General features: G+C 37.4%; 1 protein-coding gene across 2 annotated transcripts in view; it reads left to right on the plus strand.

The window, feature by feature from the left end:
- The window catches only part of TTC17 (tetratricopeptide repeat domain 17), a 96,805-nt gene that overhangs the window by 14,544 nt on the left and 57,951 nt on the right, over nucleotides 1-24,310 (plus strand). For both annotated transcript variants that reach the window (XM_045825525.1, XM_045825526.1), the window contains exons 2-15: nucleotides 4,296-4,385; nucleotides 9,247-9,416; nucleotides 10,073-10,184; nucleotides 10,391-10,522; nucleotides 13,802-13,911; nucleotides 14,505-14,649; nucleotides 15,050-15,189; nucleotides 17,020-17,180; nucleotides 18,819-18,931; nucleotides 19,693-19,839; nucleotides 21,131-21,246; nucleotides 21,403-21,568; nucleotides 22,693-22,770; nucleotides 22,907-23,131. In XM_045825525.1, coding sequence (XP_045681481.1) covers nucleotides 4,296-4,385; nucleotides 9,247-9,416; nucleotides 10,073-10,184; nucleotides 10,391-10,522; nucleotides 13,802-13,911; nucleotides 14,505-14,649; nucleotides 15,050-15,189; nucleotides 17,020-17,180; nucleotides 18,819-18,931; nucleotides 19,693-19,839; nucleotides 21,131-21,246; nucleotides 21,403-21,568; nucleotides 22,693-22,770; nucleotides 22,907-23,131 — 1,905 coding nt within the window. The remainder of the gene's footprint in view (nucleotides 1-4,295; nucleotides 4,386-9,246; nucleotides 9,417-10,072; nucleotides 10,185-10,390; nucleotides 10,523-13,801; nucleotides 13,912-14,504; nucleotides 14,650-15,049; nucleotides 15,190-17,019; nucleotides 17,181-18,818; nucleotides 18,932-19,692; nucleotides 19,840-21,130; nucleotides 21,247-21,402; nucleotides 21,569-22,692; nucleotides 22,771-22,906; nucleotides 23,132-24,310) is intronic.

Raw genomic sequence — 24,310 nt, forward strand, 5'->3', positions numbered from 1 at the left:
CCAAGCAAGGCAGGTGCTTTTGGCGCAAGATGGGGATTGCAGATACTGGATAGCAAAAACTGTACCTGCCTACTGAGTGGGATCATTGAAGGTAGAGGTGAAATCTTGGTTGCTTTGAAGATTTTTATTTATGTTTTCCGTCATATTGTCTCAATATTTTAGTAATCTAAAATTCTGAATAAAAGATATACAATATTCCATCCCTAGTTTCTAACTTAAAGGGAATTTTTTTTAAATGAGTGTGGCACAGTGTAAGATTTCACTCATCAGTTTCAAACTGCTGTTGGGAAAAGAGTGAGTCCCCGCTAATATTGCTGTCATGTACTCATTTGAATAACATTTTTGAAGAATAGTATGTAGAATCATTCACCATGTGTGAAGAATAAGTTACATATGAGGAATGGGATTAATGTTACAATAGAAATGTTCAATTTTCTGTCATAAAGGACCAGTGGAAAGTGATTGACTACAACTTGCTTTTCTACGATTCGAGTATGTTTATATCCTTAGATTGGTTATTTTAAATTTAAAATGTTCACCTTTTACCTAATTTGGCAGTATCTTACTCTCTTATAGTGATATTTCCATCTGCTACCACTGCGTTTACAGAGATACATGTGAGATGTGCATCTGAACACTACCTTGGTTAGAGACAGCAGCAAATGAAATATATGAAAATAAACTTGATATGAGTAAGATACTTGTTGCTGTTATATGTAATTGGATTATGTACTTATAAAATTGAATTGCCTTACATGGTTTGTCACTTTTCTATTAAAATAAATTGCTACGGTAACAGGGAAACTTTATTTACCTGGAACTCTTAGAGAATGAATCATTTTGCATAGTAGAATTCCATAGAGCGAGGTTCCAAATACTTGGTCAGTTTTACCCTGCAGTTTAAATTTTGCCCTAAAATATATTTCATACTGCCTCTCCTGCTTAAGTGGAAGCAACTGAAAATAATTCCACGTTTTCTTAATGATTCTGGTCATAACAAGTGTTTTTTTATTGTGCTGTATATTAATGGAAGTTTGTAGGGTTGTCTCTTGTGAAAAAGCCATAAAGTGTTTTGAGATCTCATGTATGCATTATGGTCTTTTTTTTTTTACTTGGTTTATTGGGGCAACATTGGTTAATAAGATCATGTAAGTTTTAAGTGTACATCTCTATGATACATGGTCTGTATATTGGTCGTATGCCCACCACCTAAAGCCAAATCATCTCCCATCACCTCTTCTAATTTCACTCTTTTGCTCCTGAACATACGGCCAGCTCTTCTAAATTCAAAAGATTTTGAGGGCATATTACCATTCCTTTTCACAATGTATATAAAAGAGGACTACATAGGTCCCAAATGTTGACTCATAATGGGCCTGGTTCATAGGCTTAACAAACTTTTATTGGTTGAGTGGATGTTGTGGTATTTATAATCTTCTGAGGAGGGGTGTTTGAAAGGAGAGAAATTCGAGCTTTTTGACATTTGCCAAGGATAATTATCTTGTCCTAAAACTTAAGAACTTGAGGATACCTCATTAAAAATATATGTCACGCTGTAAATCGTGTACTGCCAACCCTTACCTGGCGGAGATCCATGCCGTTTGCTGACATTTAAAGTGAGAAACACAGCTGTCAGTTAGCTCCCTTCCTTCCTTCCACTCATCACTTTATCCTCCTGTAGCTGCTGTGTCTTTGTTGAACTAAAAGCTTCAAGGAAATTAAAAGTATTTCCTCATCCTTGAATGTTGGCCAAACCCATACTCTTCAAATATGATAGAGCCCTGGTCATCTAGTATCTTTTTAATCTAAAACTAATATACTTTAAATATTTCTCTAACACAAACCTTCACTTGTCTTATTCTGTCATCCCTCTTGCAGTTCTCCAAATGTCCGGCAATCAGATTGGCTAGGTATTGTGGAATATCATGCTCCCACTTTCATTCCCCTCCCCCAATTTTTTCTAAAAATCCTCAGTGAAAAATATTTACATAAAGTCATGTACTAAATAACTACCTGTTGAGAAATGGACAAAGTTGCAAAGTAAGGAGACTTTCTTGGGCTTCCTTATGTATAGTCCTTTTATACTCTGGCCACTGGCTGTAGGTTTTACATTTTTTCCTGTAAAAAATTTGGTGTCCTGTATCACAAATGATGTATCATCTTGTAAAAAAAAAGATTGATGGGTTTGAATTAAAATTGGTCCATATTCAGTTTACTGTAGTAGCTTTCCCTGCCCCACCCTCATATGCCTTTTGGGAATGTGTTCAACTATTGAAAAGAGAAGCAAAATTGTCTACCTCTTACTGAGATAAACCTAAACATTTTGCTTGTAGGCCTTTGCTAGGTGTGATTGTTTGGTAGAGATTTACAGCTCAAGTGGCCATGAATAGGCCTTGCTATTATCTCTTTAGTGCCTTTTAAATTTAGAATCCAGTTTTAATGTAAATTCCAATATAGTGGGAAGGCCAGGGAGCAGTGAAGTGATCTCCTCTTAAATGCTATGGGAGGTGAAAATTATATGACTAGATAATGATAATGATGTAGTTCAGATCATTGCAATGAAAGTGTAAGTGGAAGTTATTCAGGACTAGTGTTTCTTTCCTCTGGCATCCCCAAGAAGGCACATTAAGTTTTATTTGTAGTCACTCAACATTATCCATGTGTTTCAGTGTATATTATTAAAGCTAACTTTTTTCATACTGTTCTCATTTGCTCTTTTTAAAATAATTTTTTAATGGCCTCTCATATTTATCAAAGTGTCTGCACCTAAAAAGTTAGCTCATAAAATCAATTAGTTGAATTGATGTCAATTTCTTAGAGGTTACAAAAAGGTAGTTTCTTCGCAAAGTGGAACTTCCTGTCGGGCTGGCATATAGTTTGGCAATCAGACACTATGAGATAGCAGGAACTTCATCTTATCCCGTAAGTACCAAGGCCTGTGTCTTAGATTCTTCTGAAATTCAAAAGCTATGTGTGTGTGTGTGAGTGTGAATTGTTTTTCTTTATAAATGTGTTGTGTGTACATCACCAACAATTTAAAAATATACAAGTGTGTAGTGTAAAAGCATGAATGTATGCTTCCTCTTTATCCCACTTTCCGAAAGACACCATTGTAAACCAGCTTAGTTTTGTGCATACACAGACATGTATATGTCTTCATCTGTAAGAATATACACATATAATTTCTTTTAAAAATCATAGTATACTTAATATTCTTTATTGTTTGTAGTCAGCGATACATGGTTAACATCTTTGCATGACAGTAGATCTAGCTTTCTATACGCCCTTCCATTGGATCATGGATTTCACTGTTCCCTATGGACTTAGGTTGCTGCCTCCTCCCCCCACCCCCCAGATAAAAGTGTGATGGAGAGCATCCTTGTATATACCTGCCTGCTTGTTTAAGAATGACAATAGGAGAGTTTCCTAGAGTTTCTGTTTCCAGGTCAAAGGGTATATACTTTTAACATTTTTATATATGTTGTCAAATGACTGTCCAAAAAAGAATAAATTTATAAGCCTGCTATCAGCATATGAGGGTTCATTTTTTCTACTTCAGCCACATAACTGCTTGCTTATGACCCAGAGAAAATGAGTTGTAAATAATAAGGCTCAAGGTTATTTATATTATCTTTCAGTTATAGTTTTCAAAAATTCGTCCTTTAAGTGTTCTCTTTTACTGCTTGCAAATTTGTTGAGATATGGAATGTGCCATTAAGACAAGATAATCCCTTTTTATTATTACAGGTGTGAAATATCTTTTAAAGAATTTACTTAATCATTCATTGCCAAATACTTATCTTGTTAAATGTTTTTTAAGAGGTGTAATTTTTTTTAAAGATTTTATTTATTTATTTTTAGAGAGGGAAGAGAGGGAGAAAGAGAGAGAGAGAGAGAAACATCAATGTGCAGTTGCTGGGGGCTGTGGCCTGCAACCCAGGCATGTGCCCTGACTGGGAACTGAACCTGTGATACTTTGGTTTGCAGCCCACGCTCAATCCACTGAGCTACACCAGCCAGTGCTAAATATTTTTAATATGACCAGTCAAGTCAGAATGTTTACTTCAAAAGCTTGTCCTTTCAAGTCAGAGTTCAAGGGATAGCTATTGAACCTGTTATTCTCTTTGCTGAAATTTATGTGATCAGTTTTAAAGTACCTCTTGAGTTTTACTGAGCACCTAACACTGATTGTAATGGAGATTGAACAGTGGTTTAGAGTATATTAAAGAAAACTTTGTGACTCAAAACAAATGTTAATGAAATCTGAGCTTCATTTATTGTATGCTTGCTTGCAGGTGGATTCACCAATGAACTTGAAGCATCCCCATGACTTAGTCATACTAATGAGACAAGAAACAACAGTTAACTACCTCAAAGAGTTGGAGGTGAGGCACCTGGGTATGTGGTATATGCAGCTAAAGCTTGGTGTATTTCATGGGAGCTACTGTATTCAAAGAAAAATTAAACATATTACTTAAGCCTGATTCTTTGACTTTTATAGGAATTTACTACTTTTAGGCCATGTTTTTAAAAATAACATCTAATTAGAATAACTTTTGAGCAATAATAAGAAAAACAGGCTACCCTACTCTAGGTTTTATGCCTGGTTCTTAACTCATTACATATCCTTGAACAAAGTTTCCATGTATAAGTGTTCCTTTTGTTGTTGTTGTTGTTGTTTAAAGAGAGAGAGAGGAAGGAACAGGGAAAGAGGTAGAGAAAACTCTCTCAAGTCCCCAGCTAGGGACCCGGCTCACAGCCCAGGCATGTGCCCTGACTGGGTACTAGCGACCTTTCATTTCACAGACCAGCATGCAGTCCACTGAGCCACACCAGCCAGGGCACATGTATAAGTTTTTCCATCAAGTATGAAGTGATGTGGTCTTTGGGGATACTCTTGGAGGAGAGCTTGGGTAAAATAGGAAAAGGAAGAATGGTTTTAATATACTGTAATAATGTAATTTTTCTTAATCTTCAAGCAGTAAAAATTAAGGTCTGGATATTTTGTGATTTTATGATTGAGGTGAAAATCATTTATTACTTTTCACCTTGAAAACTTGAAATTGACTTGTGCTAATAAAATCTGACCTTTTTTTGTTTCTGTCATTGATTTCCATAAATTTATTTTGCTTAATAGCAAACTATTAGTTATTTGAAAAACTGGAGATTTTTTCCTCATAAAATCTCTGCTTAAAAGTTATAGTGTAAATTGAATCCAAATTTTAAGAGAACTATAAGTTGTAGAAAAAATAAACCAGTTTGCAAGATGAGATTTAGAAAATTATTTAGAGTGACAAAAGTCGAGTCTTGAGAGCTAAGGAATCATGAAGATCATCCTTGTTTTAGAGGCAAGGAAACAGACCCGAGGATAGTGAATTGCCTGAGTTCACATAGCGAGTTATGATAGAACCAGAGGCAAACACCGCACCCCATGGCTTAAAGGCCGACATACCTGTTAGACCAGCTAGCCATTCATTTTTTCATTATGTAAAAATCCCGACATTCACTTACATTAAGTCAAACTAGTACACCTATCAACAGAAATAGTTACAATTATATGTTTTTAAAATTTCTGTTAATTAAAAAGGAGGAGCTTGTAGCACATATTAACCAGCTCTGAGTAGGTAGTAGTACTTTTATTTGTTTGTTTATTTGTTTGTTTTTAATCCTCGCCAGAGGGCATGCTTATTGATCTTAGAGATAGGGGAAGGGAGGGAGAGAGACAGGGAGAGAAAGATTGATGTATGAGAGAAACATTAATTGGTTGCTTCTCATATGTGCCCCAACTGGGGACCAAACCCACTACCTAGGCATTTGCCCTGACTGGGAATTGAACCTGCAACCTTTCTGTTTACAAGACAACACTCCAACTAATTGAGCCACACCAGCCAGGGCAGGTAGTAGTACTTTTAGAATAACACATCATTTTTTAAATAGTCTCTCACCTTGTTTCTACTGGTTTTATCACTTACAAATTTGGAAATGTTGATTTTTTATGGATACTAGGAATAAGACAACAGTTGTATTTATCAGGCTTCATGCTTGTGCAAAAAGATGCAGTGGTGCAGAAAGTACTTCTAATTTGCAGATGCACAGGCACATTGTATATTTTTAATGCTATCCCATTTTTAAGGGGGCAGTATGACATAATGTAAAGAGAAGGAGACTTAAATTGAGTATATACAAGGGGAAAATGGCATTCACCAAGTCAGTGAAATACAAATGAAAAATGTTCACTAATTTTCGATGAAAGTAGTGTATCAAGTTTATACTTAATACACCCTTTTTGCTTCATATACACAGCAATGACAGATAAAATATAAAATAGAAATAAAAATAAAATGTAGCCAGGTCTAAAAGCAACATAAATGTCTCTCTGGACCAGAAATGGAACAGAAACACCAAGTTGGGAAAGTGCCTAAAGCTACAGACAGACCTGCTGGTCTCAAAGGCCAGGTGTACTCTGTGGTGTCCCAGCAGCTCTGAGAAGTAAAGGGGACTGGCAGTGTTCCATGCGAGATAAGGGAAGAGAGAACCAGGCTTAACTGCTCAAGGACTGGGATGGAGCCATTCTGTTCATGAAAAGAATTGGGGGCAGGGGGTGGGGCCGGAACAGGAAAACAAAACAAAACCTGATGATCACAGGAGGAACCGAACTCGCCAATGGTTCAATTAATTGCATCTTCAATTTTCTGAAATTCATTTCAGGGCAGGATATTACCATGAGGTAGAAACTCCAAACCAAAATTATAAGATCTGTTTCTGAATTTGGGAACTAGATATAACCTGGAAGCAACCACAACACTGTTAAGAGAGCCGAGGTCGTGGCATGGTTGGGGAGAGAGAGACAGAGATGATGGGGGGTGAAGGATGACTCCAGTTTTGTGGTCTAAGAGATTGAAAGGAGGAATTGGTGTTAGCTGAGATAAAGGAGACTGAAGGATGTGTAGGTCTGGGGAGTTTGTGGAAATCAGTGATAGTTTGGCTTCTGAATGTTAAGTTTGGCATCTCTTAGACATCTAAGTGGAGACATTGAATAGGGAGTTCATTCTTCAAGTGTGGAATCTGGGGTGAAGGTCTGGCTGGAGATGGAAATGTGTTCATCATTGACATGTAGAATTAAAGCTATAAGACTGGATAATGCAATTCATACACAAAGTAGTAACAACTACTTAGATATTAGAAGTGACTTCTTAGATGTCAGAAGACAATGGAGGAATAACCTCAGTGTATTAAGGGAAATCAGTCAAACTAGATGTTTATATTTTTTAAACCATCATTCAAGAGTGAGGGCAAAGCAAAGATGTTTTCTTACATACAAAGGTAGAGTTTACTAACCACAGACTCTCACTTAAAAAAAAAGTTAAAGGCATGGTTTTGCACGAAGGAAAGCTACATTTTATTGGTCAGTAAAAACATCAATAGAAAAGTTGCTAAATTTATTTAGTAGTTTTTTGTGTGTTTTAAAAGATAACACTAAATAAAATTAACAATATGTGGCTGAGGTGGGGTATGATCAGTGAGAAGGTAAAGCATGTTAGACTTTTGTCATGTTCAGGAAAAGGTAAAATGAACTGAATAAATTAAAACCCTGTTGGAAGATTTATGGGCACACATATTAAAAACTGAAGAATGGCCACCTTTCAAGCAGTCTTGCCAAAAGAAATAGTCCAGTCAAACCACAATATAATTTGTTTTTCAATATAATTGGTTCCCTTTGTCAATTTAATATTTTATTTTTTTGTTTTAAAAGACTTTTTGTAAAAGAGGTCTCTTGTCTTCATTAGTCTGCCAAAGTCCATGACACAGAAAAGCTGAGAAGCTCTGCATCCTGCAGCCAGCATTCAGGAAGTCCAGAGGGCAGGCAAACCCAGGAGATGCAGTCCGCACAATGTGTGAAGTGGCAAACTACAGGGCAAATGACCCAGTTTCTTTAACAAATAAGTAATAAGGATTAAAAAAAAAAAAGAACTAGAGAGTAGATTAAAAGGAATTTAAGAGACAAATTAACCAATTGCAGTGTGTGTTGATTTCAGTGGATTCAAACTATATGTTAAAAAGAAGGAAGAAACAATTGGGAATTTGAACACAAATGACATGCTTGATATTAAGGAATTAAATTATGTTTTACATGTGATAATGGTTTTATTTTTTAAAAGTACTGAAATATTTGCTGATGAAAAAATTAACCAAAAATACAGTAAGGGCAAGCATTAAAGTAACAGAAATGTAATCGGTACTTTCCAAACCTATAAATTAAGAGAAGGTACTGGAGGAGGGGAAGGAACTTAGAAAGTGTTATCACACACATGGCAAGCAAGAAAAGAGAGAAACAGAAAAAGAATGATAAGCAGAAAGCCCAAAATAATATGGTTGAAATAAATCCAAATAGATCAGCAATCAAAATAAACAAATTAAACTGAAATTATCAGATTGGGTTTCTTATTTAGTCATATAGGTACATATAGTATGGTACCTATGGTACATATAAGAAATACGTCTTAGCTCTGGCCGGCGTGGCTCAGTGGCTTGAGTGCCAGCCTGCAGACCCAGTCAGGGCAGGAGGCACCCTGTCAATGTCTCTCTGGCTCCCTTTATCCCACACTTCCCCTCTCTCTGATAAATAAATAAATAAATAAATAAATAAATAAATAAATAAATAAATAAATAAAATCTTCCTTTTTTAAAGATATATGCTTCAATAACACAGAAAGTACAAGCAATTGATAAAGTTGTCCATCTTTAAATTAAAAGCACTTTAGCTAATGATGCCATGAACAAACTTAAAAATTAAGCTGCAAGTTGGGAAGAGATAGTTGTAATACATAAATGATAGGGAATGAGTTCATAGAATTACTCCTTTCAGAAATTTCTACAAATCAATTTAAAAAAAAAACACGTACCAGAACATAGATTTGAACAGTCAATTCACAAAATATCTCATAAACACATCAGAAATATTTTTAATCTCATTAATGATTGATTAATTAAGGTGGTCTGAGTTCTGTTGCAGTATTTTAGTCAATATTTGCATTGGCAACAAATAGCCCCAAAATCTCAATGCTGTTCTCACTGGGTTAGAGAAGCTTATTTATATCAAGTAAATTAACTGATGGCATACTCAGAATCCTGTCTTTCTTCATAAAGGATTCTCTGACATCTTTAACACATTAAATTATCTTTTCTCTTACTTGGTATGTAGACTGAAATACTGAAAAATCTATTGTGTTATTTTCTTCTCAACAGAAGCAATTAGTTGCTCAAAAAATTCACATAGAAGAAAATGAGGACAGAGACACAGGATTGGAGCAAAGACATAATAAGGAGGATCCAGACTGCATCAAAGCAAAGGTGCCTTTGGGGGACTTGGATCTGTACGACGGCACATACATAACTTTGGAAAGCAAAGACATCAGGTAAAGAGGTTCACTTCCCTTCCCCCAGATTACGTTTTCTTGAACAGATCTTTTTCAGGTCAGTGAATTACTTCGCTAATGAGAGTAACCTTCAATCACAGATAAGTTTATTAACATTTTAAAGTTCAAAGTACATAGTACGTGTAGAATTCTTACATTATCAATGAAAAATACTTACTACCACAGTGTAAAATTGAAGAATTTAGAGTACAAGAAATCCAAGTGGATAGTAAACATGTAGACAACATATTTCTCAGTAATGATCAAGTAAGTACAAAATAAAACATTTGGATAATTTTCATCTATCAAACTAAAAAAAAATAAAAATCAGTAACTGGTACAAAAATGTGGAGAGACTGTCAATAAAAGTGTTTATTGATTTAACATTTTTAGAAAGAATGTAACAGCGTTGTATTAATTTTTAAAAAGTCCCTGATCTTAACATTCTGTCACCAACTTACTTTCTCACTCTTGATTTATCTCCTTTAAGTTGAACTCCCAAAATGTTTGACTCTAGCAACAGCTGTTTGAAAAAATTAATGAGTGCTAACTAATGTTGGTTGTAAAGTTGAGATGTTCTGAGGATATGGTTCATTTGGGGGAAAATTAGACATTTCTTCGTCCTACATTCATTGCTTCTTGCTTTTTGATTTTAGCCCTGAAGATTATATAGACACAGAATCTCCTGTCCCTCCAGACCCTGAGCAACCTGATTGCACTAAAATTCTAGAACTTCCCTATAGCATACATGCTTTCCAGCACTTACGAGTAAGTAAAGAGTATGGAACTCTTTTTTAGTGCATTTTTAAAAATTTAGTCTCTTACTTATAAATCCTCTTTTTTCCACCTCTCCTCAATAGCTTTGTCATTTTACAAACATCTCGTATTTTTTAAAATTCCTTCAAAATAAATGTTACAAGATACTGAATTACTTGTGGTCTTTTATAATCTCCTTTGTGTATGTTTTTCTTCAGGGTGTACAAGAAAGAGTTAATCTTTCGACACCTCTACTATCTAAAGAAGATCCAGTCTTCACGTATTTATCTAAACGATTAGGAAGAAATATAGATGACATAGGTCACCTCATTCATGAAGGCCTACAGAAGGTAAGGCATCGGTGACTTGGAGAGTCGGGAGACTGTGTGAACAGGAGATATTTGACTCTCAGAAACACTTTCCTAGCTTGTTTCTATCTAGAGAGTGATTCTATGATGATGATAATTGAAACTGTATAGTTCAAAGCTAAGGAGAAATATTGGTGATACAGTTCCCTTAACTGGGAAGGGATGCTAAAAAGATTTATTTAAAGTAATTCATTAAAGAATTATATATTAATATAAGCAACAGAGATTATAGGTTTGATTATATATTTTGAGCATGAAAGAAAATTTAACATTAGTGTCTGCTATATCTACACACAATACATAGATTGTGACTATTCTCCGAATAAGCAAAAAAATTACCACCAACAATAAAATATTCCTGTAATTTTTATTTCAAGGGAACATTTACTTTTAAAAGAATGAAATATTATACACCAGGGCCTGAGAATTTAAATATATCATGCAGAGCGATGTGGAAATTAGAAAAACAGTTTTTGTTTTTCCCTGTGCCCAAGGAGTATCATAGGGTATAGCCTAGTTCCCAAGCAGTATTTTAGTGGTGTTAGGTAAAATGTGTAATTACGACATTTATGTACATGCAGTTTACTAAAAAACATTGTATATTTATATGTTTATTCAAATACATTATATATTATACATGATTATTTTTATTGCTGAGTTATCTTCATCTTGTTTTCCTGAAGGTAGTGTAAAACATTGCATCCCCAGAACTTGATAAGTAACAAGGGAAAACTGGCCCAGGATTTAAAATACCCTTTAGTAGTTCAAGAGAGAAATGAAGATGGTTTGGACTAGAATAGTTAGTATTGGAAATGGAGGGACTTAAACTGTTTTGGGAACTGTTTAGAAGCTAATAAATTAGATATGAGGGATGAGGGAAAAGGGAATCAAGGATAATTCCCCAAGTTTTGATTTGAGCAACGTGAAGGAAGAACAGGGTTGGGTGAGTAAAGAGAGGACAGAGATCTGTTTGGGCCATGTTGGATCTGAAATCAGTGAGAGTGTGGAATTTCAGGTGCGGGCAGAGCTGAGTGTCTAGATAGAGAATAATTGTTAAATAGGGAGTATTTATAGCCATGGGGCTGGGCAGGATCCCCTGAAGGACAGCCGGAGTGTGAGAGGAGGCCTCTCTCAGTCCCGGGTCCTGCGACATTTAGCCGTCAAGCAGAGGGGGAAGGGCCAGCAGAAGAGACCAGAAAGGGTGTCCAGTAGAATGGGGTCCTGAGAGCCCAGGGGAAAAAGCGTTCCAAAGGAGGGAGTGATTAACAGTGACATTAGAGCATTTATAGGTCGGGGGGAAGATTTTATGAGCAATCTTACAGAAGGATTTTTTTGAAGGTTCATTTTTCTCTTCTGATATATGTGGACTCTAGAGTATTCTGCTTATCTTGATGTTTTCAGTCATTCATGTAGAATGTTTAATTCCTCTTTTTGTTCCAGTTCACAATTTGAAGTCTGAAAATAAGAGATAAAATTAAAATACCTGTTTATTTGAAGGAAAACTTTCTCAAAGGGCTGTCGAAAAGGAGATTCAATCTCAAGTAAAGTGAATTATGAAAGAACATAGTAACCCTTAGCCAGCTACACATAATGCTCAAGTCCTGCATTGCTCCACTTGAGGAAAATCACACGCTTTCCTGGAAGATAGTGTAGATAAGGCTGATTAATACAGCATTATCCTTAGTCTTAATTTTAAAAGTAACTATTTTGAAAATAAAATAATTGGTCCTTGTAAAAATCAGATTATATTTAAAAATCTACAAAAACATAAAGTAAGAATTAAAATTTGGAAACATGACTAATTACTGTTTTGTATACTTTTGGATTTTTATTTTTATACATTTGTATAGTTTAAACTTAATTATTCTTACAGGATAAATTTTTTTTTTAAGAATTCAAATATTTTTTTAGATTTTATTTATTTATTTCTAGAGAGGGAAGGGAGGGGGAGAGAGACAGACAGACATCAATGTGCAGTTGCTGGGGGCTGTGGCCTGCAATGCAGGCATGTGCCCTCACTGGAAATCAAACCTGCGATGCTTTGGTTAGCAGCCCATGCTCAATCCACTGAGCTATGCCAGCCAGGGCTCAGGATAAATTTCTAATGGTGGAGCTGTAGGGGTCAAAGGGCAATCACATTTCTAAGGCCTTTTACATACATGTGTCAGATTGCCCCCCAGCAGAGCTGGCCTGTGCCGACCCAGCCCTTCTACAGTGGGTGTCTGGAGTTGGTGCCCAGTGTAGCTAGTCCCGGCATTCTTTTTAAGCTTTGCCAGTTTGTAAAAGGCAACTTTTATCTCTTTAATTTCTATTTTTTGTTAAGTTTTGTATCATTTCACCTGCTAATTAGCCATTATTTTATATTTTTGAATCATCTATGGTTTTGATTGATGCTCTCTAGTTTATGTTTATTTGTTCATTTGGTCTGTTTACATTTTTATGAGTTCCTTATATAGTGAAGATATTAAATGTTAGCTGTCATGTATGTTTTCCCAGTTTCTCTTCAACTTTATGACTTCTTTCTATGCTGGATTTGAAAGTTCTCTGCTTGGGTTCCAACTAACTTACACTGAGGCTTTGACACGGCCCTGTTTAGTGCTTTGATGTCCGTGCAGTTGAAACCCCGTGTGTGTGTGAGGGCTTGAAGATCTAAGGCACAAAAGGAGCAAACCTACATGAACTCCTTTTTAAGTTGACTAAATAACACACTTACTGTCAATGTATTATAGTGTGAAGGCTTGACTTAGATTCTGAAAACACATGGGAAAATGACAAAATTTATCCGTCACAAAAGCATAAACCTGTCCTTTGCTTATGTATGTGCCTTCACTCAGATAGTAAATAAATAGGAGACTTTGAAATATGTTCATTTCAGAAACTTCATGTTAGAGCAACTGGCACCTCTAAGTAGGTGAGGCCCCAGCTTCTAAAATCTTGAAATAACTAAGGCCAAATAAATTACAGCCCACATGGTGGGCTTTTCAGCTTTGTTTCCCCCTTGGAATGATCGCCTGTAGTTGGATGGTCTGCTGTGCAGATCACACCTTAACACATCTGCACAGCTGATGATCAGGCGGCTCTTTTGACAGGTGCCGTTAGTTAGTACTTCGTCTTATGCTTTATGACTGCTGTGAGTCTCTCTCTTCTTCATCTTAAACTTCCGAAGTCCTAGACTAGTGAAGGTGCTCACTTTGAGCATTCTGAGTTGAAGAAACTGTCTTGAGCTGTGCTTGATTGTCGTTTTATTTGTTTAATCTCTAGAACTCTTCCTCATGGGTGCTGTACAACATGGCTTCGTTTTACTGGAGAATAAAGAATGAGCCGTATCAGGTAGTGGAATGTGCCATGCGAGCCCTTCACTTCTCTTCCAGGTAAGTTTCCTCCACTTCACACTTTCTGATTTTCCATATAGCTCGGGCTTTTAAACAGCACGTTTAAAAAAAAAAAAAAACCAGTAAGAGGAAGCATTATGTTGTACTTACCACATTCTCCTTTATTCCCGTTCAAAGAAATTAGTCCCATCACAAAAAATGACAGATTTCAAAGACTTGAAAGTGAAAACAGCATAATATACTTCTGATTTCCATTAGGGGAAAAATGCATAACGTAGGTGCCCTCTGATCCACTTGAGACTTGAATGCAAGGACCTTGACTGGAGACATTATCATAAATTAAATTTTTCTCAAAACAAATATAAGGCCTAAATACATTTTAAAATCATAAAATGTCTGCCAGCCCTTATTTTTGTGGCAGAATTTGTAGCTATCAGATTAAGCATCATGAATTATGCAAAAATGAAACATTATGGTTTTTGTAAATTATTTTCTCCATCTCTGAGTGTACCCAGAGTTACGTCCCTGAGCTCAGTGACTCCGAGTGTGGTTTTCCCTTGTCAGGTAGCTGTCCATGTCATGGGACGCAGGCTTCATCCCTCCCCTCTCGTTGCTCTCTCCTCCCCTTTCAGGCACAATAAGGACATCGCCCTGGTCAACTTGGCCAATGTTCTGCACAGAGCGCACTTCTCTGCTGACGCTGCTGTCGTGGTCCACGCAGCCCTGGACGACAGTGACTTCTTCACCAGCTATTACACTTTGGGAAATATATATGCAGTAAATAAGTCTTTTTGTTTTTCATGAGCCAAACTAGTTGCTGGGGGTGTTTTTTCCTCAATAAAAAATACCCTTTTCCCTTCCTCTTTTGGTCCAAACAAGGGAAAGGGGATGTAAATGTATCATAATTTTCCTAGCTTCTTGACAAAAAGGAAGAATAATTACATTGATAGGCATATTTCATTTCTGCATAGTATACCTCTTAAGAGAACAGTACCTTCCAAGTAAGCCGTCCTATAGCATGTTTGCATGTTGTGGAGATTTGGCCATTGGTCAAAATAACATTCATTGTAGAGTGAGACACTGCGTGATCTCATGAATTATTAGGGCATTTGGATAGATGCAGACAGACTGGCTAACATTTTCCCCGTGTGTGTGTGTATTTGCTTTCTCCTTTCAGATGCTTGGGGAGTATAACCACTCGGTGCTCTGTTACGACCATGCTTTGCAGGCCAAACCTGGGTTTGAGCAAGCTATTAAGAGGAAGCATGCTGTCCTGTGTCAGCAAAAGCTGGAGCAAAAATTGGAAGCTCAACATAGGTAATTGGGAGAAAAGTTGTCCCTGAAGCACTAGCACCATAAAACCTTAGGTTAGACCTATGGATGGTGACATCATTGTTAATTTGTTCATTGGAATTTTATTTTTTATTAAAGATTTGTTTTTATTTATTTATTTCTAGAGAGTGGGAGGGAGAGGGAGAGAAGCATCAATGTGAGGTTGTCTCTTGCGCACTCCCTACCAGGGACCTGGCCCACAACCCAGGCATGTGCCCTAGACTGGAAAGTAAACTGGCGACCCTTTGGTTTGAAGGCCAGCACTCAGTCCACTGAATCACACCAGCCAGGGCTGTTCATTGGAATTTTAAAATGCACATTTTCACTACTGCTAGTCCCATCCCTTTTCTCCATATCCACAGGTTTAGTACAAGTTAGTGGTGGCACAGAGAAATCTCTTTAATAGCATGGACTCCAGGAACTAGAGAATGTTTGCAGTAAATGCTGTCATTTAGAGCTTTCTGATTTGAACATCAGTTACTTCCATGAAGTCAGATGGAGGGGGTATGCTGCTGGATACTCAGGAAGTCTATTCATTACGGTTTTATATCCATAGAATACAGTGTCAGTAAAATTGCTTGCACATGCTATATTTGATCTTCCTCGCTATTGTTGGTTAAGTGAGGATAAGAGACATTATTTTGCGCACATTTTAGTCGGATTTGTATAAGTTGTGCAGTAATGGAATTTTGTTGTACTTGGTCCCTGCAGGGTACTTAATAAAAATATTTGATTCCATAGATACAGGGTCAATTAAGAAGCACCACATAACTCAGAAATGAACTGTTCATCGCTTATAGAGTTAGCCTTAGTGTTTCAGGTCTACTTGGATTGTTAGAGAATTAAGTGATGATTTTTGGAACTCACTGAACTTTCCTATTTGCTTACTTTCCAGTCTATTTAAAGCAGGGGTGTCAGACTCATTTTCACGGGGGTCACATCAGCCTCAAGGTTGCCTTCAAAGGGCCAAATGTAATTTTAGGACTGTGTATAAATGTAACTACTCCTTAACTATGGGCCAGGAGCTCTACCTTCGGCCCTTTGAGGGCAACCGCAAGGCTGGTGTGGCCCCCGGTGAAAACGGGTGTGACACCCCTGGTTTAATGCATTATGCAGTGGAAAAGAAAGAATGACAGCTTCGTGGTTTATACCTGGCTTCTATTATACCTGATCAGAACTTTCCCTGGCTGAGCTTCTTCCAATATTATGCTCTGAAGAATCAAATTGGTTCTCTTTAATACAATCTTTGCAGCTCCTAAATCTCTGTATGTTATAGTGTAATAGATAATAAGATTTTTGTGATTAAATATAATCAGGCAGCTGATTTGATACCAGGTGGTAAAGAATATTCCTCTCTAAAGTAAAATTTCTGTGGTTTTTCCCAAAATCTATAAAATCAGGGAGCTAGAGTGAGAACAAGGTAGAGTGGCCCTTACACTTAATTTTGTCTTTAGGCAAAATCAGAGGAGGATTCTAGAAAGGCTGTGACAGTCAGGGGCACTGACAGACTTCGTGGAATGAAACCAGAGTGGTTAAATGTGTGTGTAGTCCTGCACACCAGCTATTTAACGTCAGGGTAGTTGTGTTTAAGGGGAGAATTTTGCATCCATTTTTTTTGCCCCTAAGTTTTAATAAAACGATAGCATTTATTTAGCTTCATTTTTCTTGCACTTGTGGTATAATGATTATATGTTAAAAGGGAAAAAGAAAACCTAGCGATTATGGCTCAGAACCAGAAAATCTGTGCATGTAAGTGGGTTTAAAATTCACAATTTTAAAGCTCTGTAACTTTTCCCTGGTGTTAAAAATATTAAGGTCCCTCCAGCGAACACTGAATGAGTTGAAAGAATATCAAAAGCAGCATGATCACTACCTGAGACAGCAGGAGATCCTGGAAAAACACAAGCTGATTCAAGAGGAGCAAATCTTAAGAAACATCATCCATGAGACACAGATGGCAAAAGAGGCACAATTAGGTAGGTACTGATCCAGATCACTGAAGACAGGTTAGGAAATTCCCTTGTAGCGTACTTTACTTTCATAACTTTCGTGTAGTCGTGAAGCAGTGTAAAGTTATGCTTGTTACTTCCTTAGATTTTCAAATCAAGGTCATCACAGCAGGTAAACCTGCGGGCCTGGAGTACTGGTTTGATCCCTGGACTTTTTAAAAATTTATATTGTAAGGTAAAGGTCAAATCTTTTATTTTTATTTTTTTTAAGAATTCATTTATTTATTTTTCGGAGAGAGGGGAAGGGAAGGAGAAAGAGAGGGAGAGAAACATCAATGTGTGGTTGCCCCTCAAATGTCCCCAATTGGGGGCCTGGACTGCAACCCAGGCATGTATCCTGGCTGGGAATCGAACCAGCGACACTTCGGTTCACTGGCCCGTGCTCAATAAGCTACACCAGCCAGGGCAAAAGTCAAATCTTTTAGATCCTAGTCTTGACTATGGTTGTTTGCCCTCTATGGCTTACATCGATACTTCTCCAACTTTAATATACCAGTCAGTCTCTTGGAGATCTCGTTAAAATGCAGATTCTGATTGAGTGGGTCTGAGGAGAGGTGTGATTCTGTGTTTCTAACAAGCTCCCACTTGATGCCTGTTCCTGCTGGTCTGAAAACACTGCACCTGGAGCCTACAGCAAGTAAAACAAGCCAGACACACCCTAGAAACAGAGCACCCACCCTCTTCAGTCAACACTGGCAATACGGCTAAATAAATGACCTTTCTTTCTTGTTCCCTTAAAAACAAATGTTTATTTTAGAAGTAAGATTTTAGATTAGAATTAATCTCAAGCAGGAGGTCTTAATCTGGGTCAATTGATTAAGTTCAGGAACTCTGAAAACCTTCCCAGAATTATAAGTAGAATTGTGTATGTGCAAACATTTTTTCTGGGAAGAAGACATTTCAAAATCTCTTCATCTGTGGGCCCAAAATAGAACCACTGGCGTAAGGGAACTTGGATTGACAGGAGATCGGTGATTTGGTTACATCCAGAATTTTCATTTTTGATTAAACCCTAAGAGAGCAGATCTGACAGCTTGACACCAAAGAATAAATTCATAGGATTCCTTATATTACACATTTCTGCCTTGATTAATATGTTGGTCTAGAAAGCCTCTTAATCTTTGAACCTTAGCTGTGACCATTTACAATTCATTTTACAATCCACCTAACAAGTTTTCTTTGCTATTTTGAGTGTAAAGAGTATGTCCAGTCCTTGGGATTATTTACTTCTCTGTCTGCACTGAAATGCAACCAGAGCTCTTATATATAAATTCGAAACAGAATTATGAAGTATATAACGTAAATTCTTTCCAGAGAGATGGCTGAAGTCTCTTGTAATTAATACATTTTTACAATCATAGAATGTAATTGCCAGAAGATACCTTAGTGATTATCAGGAGACCCTATGTATTGTAGGTGGAGTGAGTCTTCCCTAGAAGGATTTAATTTAATTATCCATTAATTAATGTTCTCCTGTATAAATACCTCTATAAGTACTCTGCCAGACTCTGAAGAATACAGAGTTGAAACAAATGATTTAGACTAAGAAATCATGTTGACATTGCTGGTCTTTCTCATCAATTTTAATTTTCTTTCTTGTTGCAGGAAATCATCAGATATGCCGTCTGGTCAACCAGCAGCATAGCTTGCATTGCCAGTGGGACCAACCCGTGCGCTACCATCGTGGAGATATCTTTGAAAACGTGGACTATGTTCAGGTCTTTTTCTTGTTCTTTTTTAGTTCTTACATATGCTTTTATATATCTAAGAGTAATATTGCCCCCCCTCCTTGATTCCTTGTATTTTTGATCCCTAAAATTTTTGACTTTCACTTAAGGTTTTGAGTTATCTGTTACAATTATGAAGTCAGAGTTTACAGAAAGTACGCTCTCCATGAATGACATTTCTGTTTCCCAAAGAATACTCATCATATTCATTCCTTTTCCCCACATCTTTCCTACCCTGTCCCATCCTGGCCCCTTCCTCTTATCTAACAAAGTTTTAGAACTACTCAGTCTTATAAGAGCATCAAACATTGTTTTACCTTAGTTTGGAGGAAGGCTGTATATATTAGGAATTGATTGTACAATAGTCTGTAAGGCCTGAATGACAGCTGTATTAAACTCTTAAGAACCCTTGCTTTGACCCACAGAGCATTAATTTTATAGAGTAGTGATCGTTTTAGTCTAGGTAGGGGAGCGAAATAATTAACCTCTAAACCAGCTCATTGTTAAACCTAAAATAGATTCTGTCGTCAAAAGGAAGTAACAGGACAAGAGAACAACCCAGTGGCATGGTTGATGGAAAGTTGCTGACTATGCATCATGATCTATGAGAGAATACTATTGGAGCATAGCTCTGAGAATAATTAAAAGTTCTGATTTCATACCAATTTTGAGTGTTCATTAAATGTTTTGGATTAAGTCTTAATCACAACTCCTTTTCTGCTTTCAATTTGATTGAACTTTTCATTTTCCAGTTTGGTGAAGATTCATCGACCTCCAGTATGATGTCTGTGAACTTTGATGTTCCAGCAAATCAGAGTGACATCAGTGATTTGGTCAAGGCTTCTCCTGTAGCCCATTCTGTTCTCTGGATCTGGGGCAGGGACTCTGGTGCATATAGGGTAAGTTCACAGAGGGTGACGAAGGAGTTTTCTCAAACAGACAAGCTCCTTTAAGGCAGTGGCTCTCAACCTCACTGATTACTATGGCCCCTGTCACAGTACAGTACAGCGCAGTTCAGCTCAGGTCAGGACTTAATGAAACTTCTACTAAATGGCAGGCATTCAGCTAGATAAGTAAGACACTGGGTCTGCCTTGACTTCTTTCCGGTCACATGGGGCAGATTGACGTTCTGATTTCTGTTCAGGCTTTGAGCGCTGAGAACAGTTACCAACCCTAACAGGTGTCTAGACTTGACCATACTTGGATATACATTTTTGATCAGCTTTCTTTTATTGAGCTCCCAACTGTGTACCAGGCTGGTACTGTTACTATAGTATGGAAATTCTGTGCTCTGCTGGAGTTTACCTCCTAGCAGAAGATGCAGAGAATAAACAAGTTAATAAAGATGCACTTCTAAGCTAAAAATAACTGTATGGTAAGCAATGGAAATACCAGAGATCACACGGTTTTTTTTATTCACTGTTAAATTTTCAGAATTTATTTGTTTGTATTCTAACAAAATTAATATAGCCACTTAGAAATAAATTTACCATAGTTTGATAGCATCAGGATATAAGTTTAGCAGGCTTTTATATTTAGAAAAAGTCAACATTTTACAAATCAAAATCAATTGTTAAACTTTGGCATTGGCAAAGAAATGGTCTTAGTTCAGGGAAAAATAGTTTTCTGTGTTAATTTTGTAAAAATATATATACTTTCAGGTACAAATCACAAACTTCACCTCAAATTGGCTTCAGTAAGAGAAAATTCTCATTACAGGAAGTCCACAGATAAGACATAATTTTGGTGTGGTTGATTTGGTGGCTCACAGATGTCACCAGTGACCCATTTATTTCATCTTTTTAAATTTGCCATCACGGTACTGGTTTTCATCCTAAAGCCTGACAGCCAGCAGCAACTAGAGCAGAAAGTGTTCTGTTCCTATGTGGCCTAAGAAACTAAGACTGGCTTTTCTTTCCCAGAAGCCCCAAGCAAGCCTCTCCTTGGGTTACATTGGCTCACCTGACTTAGGCCTGCCCAACCCTGAGCCAGTATGTGGTAAAGCAGGTAGAATTACTGTCTTAGACAAGTAATCTGCAGTAGAAATCAACCACAATGTCTACATTTATCTTAAAATAACTAAATTATTGTTTAATTATCCTAGTATACCCATGTTCTTTTAAAAGTTCATTAGGCATGTTGAAATATCAAATCCAAAGAAATTGATGAGAAACGTCGTTTCTTTACTAGGACAAACAGGATATGCTTTGGCCTAAAAGGGCGGATTGTGCAGAAAGTTACCCGAGAGTCCCTGCTGGTGGAGAGTTGCCAACGTACTTTCTGCCTCCGGAAAACAAAGGACTCAGGCAAGTGCTGATGGATTTGGCAAAGCACTTGAATCTGCATGGTTGTCATCTGGCAGTTCTTTGAGAGCACCAGCCTTGGACTTGAAAGGTTAAGTCTTTATCTTGACATCACCCAAACTTGGAAAATGTGAATCTTGTTCCTTTTTCTTGTGCCAGGATCCACGAACTCAACAGTGATGATTATCCTTCAGAAGAAGAGGCCCAAACCCCTGACTGTTCCATAACTGACTTCAGAAAAAGCCAGACTCTGTCCTACTTAGTCAAAGAATTAGAGGTCCGCATGGATCTGAAAGCCAAAATGCCAGATGACCATGCACGCAAAGTAAGGCTCACTTAGGCTGGTGTGTATTGCCGTCCATTCTGGGTGACTTCCCAAGCCCCTTAGGTGGAACAGAAATGTGATAGGAGGCAGTGGTTGAGCTTCCCCTTGATCAGACTGAAGGATAGAGTTAAAGAACTGTTGAAATCCTTAAGAAGTATTCCTCAGGCTGCCATTTGCCTAGACCCCCTAAACACTCCCTCCCACCGACAGGGCTACGAGATGGGTGACGCAGCGCCCCGTCCCTTGATGGGGTCTTTGTGCCCACTCAGTGTAGCTCTGCATCCCTCAGCCTTCAGACGCTTGTGTCAGTTGAAAGCTTGAAGATTCTCTTCCCCTGGCTTTATCGGCCTTGCTTTGGGCTTATATGGGGTCCTTAGGAATTTGTATAAATTTGATAACCACCTTGCACACACTTTTACAAACAAGTTCTGTCATGTTGTTTTATTTAATTCTGTTATGTGCAACTAGGAATATTTTATTACTGAGTATAAATTCTATATTACATTCCATTTCATAGGTGCAAATGAAAAAATAACCTTTTTACAGAGAAAACAGACCATCGCAACAGCCTCCTATTAAACTTAATTTTAAAACTGAACAGTTACTATTCACATTCAACGAACATTTACTGGGGCAAAAAATATGTGCTAGGCATTGTTTGGAGTACTAGGAATACAAAGACAGATAGACCATGATACCGGTCTTAGAGTTGCTCACAGTAACATACGTGCTGCAAGATCATAGACTAACGTAGGGTCATATGCTTTCCCAGCTGGAAAAGGTAGATCTTTATTGCATCAGGGATTGCATGCTGTTGTCTCCTGAAGAATTTCTCATGTGGTTCTGGACACTTAGCTTGGCTCTAATGGGATATGATAGATCACCTTAATATGTATATGGAATGTATATCTTTCAGCTTTTTTAATTATAGGAAACTAGGGCATACATGTGAGCAGGTCCACACCTGTTGGTATATCTGTGACCTTATGCTATGTAATTATAAATATCTATTCAAATTCGCTGTTCCTGAGGAGCTCAAGTAGAGACTGCTGTGTATAGAAATTCTTTTCAAATGTCTTCCCTGCTGTTTTCAATTGAGTCAGTCTTCCTTTTGTCGTTTTCAGATTCTGCTTTCCCGTATTAATAACTATACTATCCCAGAAGAAGAGATTGGATCTTTCTTATTTCACGCTATTAATAAGGTGAGTCACCTACTTCGGACATCTGAAATTTAAGTGACTAGTAACTGTAATTAAAAATTAAAATGCATGTATTGAAAATTGTTTTTGGAACAAGTACTACACTCTTGTACTAAGTGAAGTGTTTGGGGTTTTTCAGCCAAATGCCCCTGTCTGGCTGATACTCAATGAAGCTGGACTCTACTGGAGAGCGGTAGGAAACAGCACTTTCGCTATTGCTTGTCTTCAGAGAGCTTTGAATTTGGCTCCACTTCAGTACCAGGACGTTCCTCTGGTGAACCTGGCCAACCTTTTGATTCACTACGGCCTTCACCTTGATGCTGCTAAGCTGCTGCTTCAAGCTCTGGCCATCAATAGCTCTGAGGTGAGGTTTTACGCTCCTTCGTAGCTGTGTATGCCGTGCAGGGTAACTCAGACCCAGAGTGGGATGTGCGTATTTCCAGAGCACGTGAAACATACTTTGTTTTGTTTTATTTTTGATGTGTTTGTTTATTTTAAATGAGTGAAATGTGTCATTATAAAGTTACATATTTTAGAAAATTATATTTAAACAGGAAGGACATAGCTGCTAAAAATGTGCTGCCACTATTTTGTGGTATTCTGAAACACCTGGTTTTCCTTTATCCCACTCATCAGAACATGCACGCTGCTTAATATTATGCTGTTTTACGTCTTGAATTCATAGATATCTTTATACCAACCCGGCCAGGGCTCAAATTAAAGGTGGTTTTGGTGAGGGCAGGTGTGCTGGTGTGTGTGCTGGGACCTCCCTCGTGCAGTCCGTGGGGGTGCATCGCTGCTTTGCAGTTCGCAACTTTATTTCATAGTTTCTAAGATGTCACTTCCTTTTTTAAAATGATACTTCAGCATTTCTGAAATAAGGATACGTGTTACAATTGATGACATGACATCTTAGGTTTGATGAAATACAGTTAGAATAAATGTACAGTTACATTGCTTTTATATCTGGTATCTAAAAGTTTGTAAGTTTTCTATCCAAAGAAACTTTTAGAAGAAGTGTGCATGAATGATGTAGGTTTATTGGAGATATTCTGAACTAATTTTTTAAGTATGAGGAAAAAATATTTTTCTATTAATAGTGTCCTTTAAAATACACAAATTCATAGCTAGATTTTAAGCAAAAGTTTACAGTCGCTATACCCTACAACAGGTCAAGTTGCTAAAGAAGCACATCCGGCATTTGTTGAATGTTCACTGTGTGCCCAGTGTGGTGGGAACACGGGAACGGGTGCTGCGTGCGGGATGTGGGGCAGGTCGGGCGTCCAGAGGGAAGGTGGATACAGCTGTGTTCCCCTCGGCGCTTTTCACTTTCTGCTGCCACAAGCCAAGGCAATTAGACAGGATATTCTTCTGAAGAAAAGAGCTCCTTTACAGATTGCTTGCCTTTCTACGTTTGAATGTTATACTAAAATTTCAGTTGTTAAAAACTGTGTACTAAACAAGAATAAAAAGATAAATCAGTGATTCAGAGTAGATACTGCAAATCTTATTCAGTACCTCATCCACAGCTGCCAATATTTGG

The sequence above is a fragment of the Phyllostomus hastatus genome, unplaced genomic scaffold, assembly GCF_019186645.2.
Source record: "Phyllostomus hastatus isolate PE091 unplaced genomic scaffold, TTU_PhHast_1.1 phas_scaffold_585, whole genome shotgun sequence".
Classification (NCBI taxonomy): domain Eukaryota; kingdom Metazoa; phylum Chordata; class Mammalia; order Chiroptera; family Phyllostomidae; genus Phyllostomus; species Phyllostomus hastatus.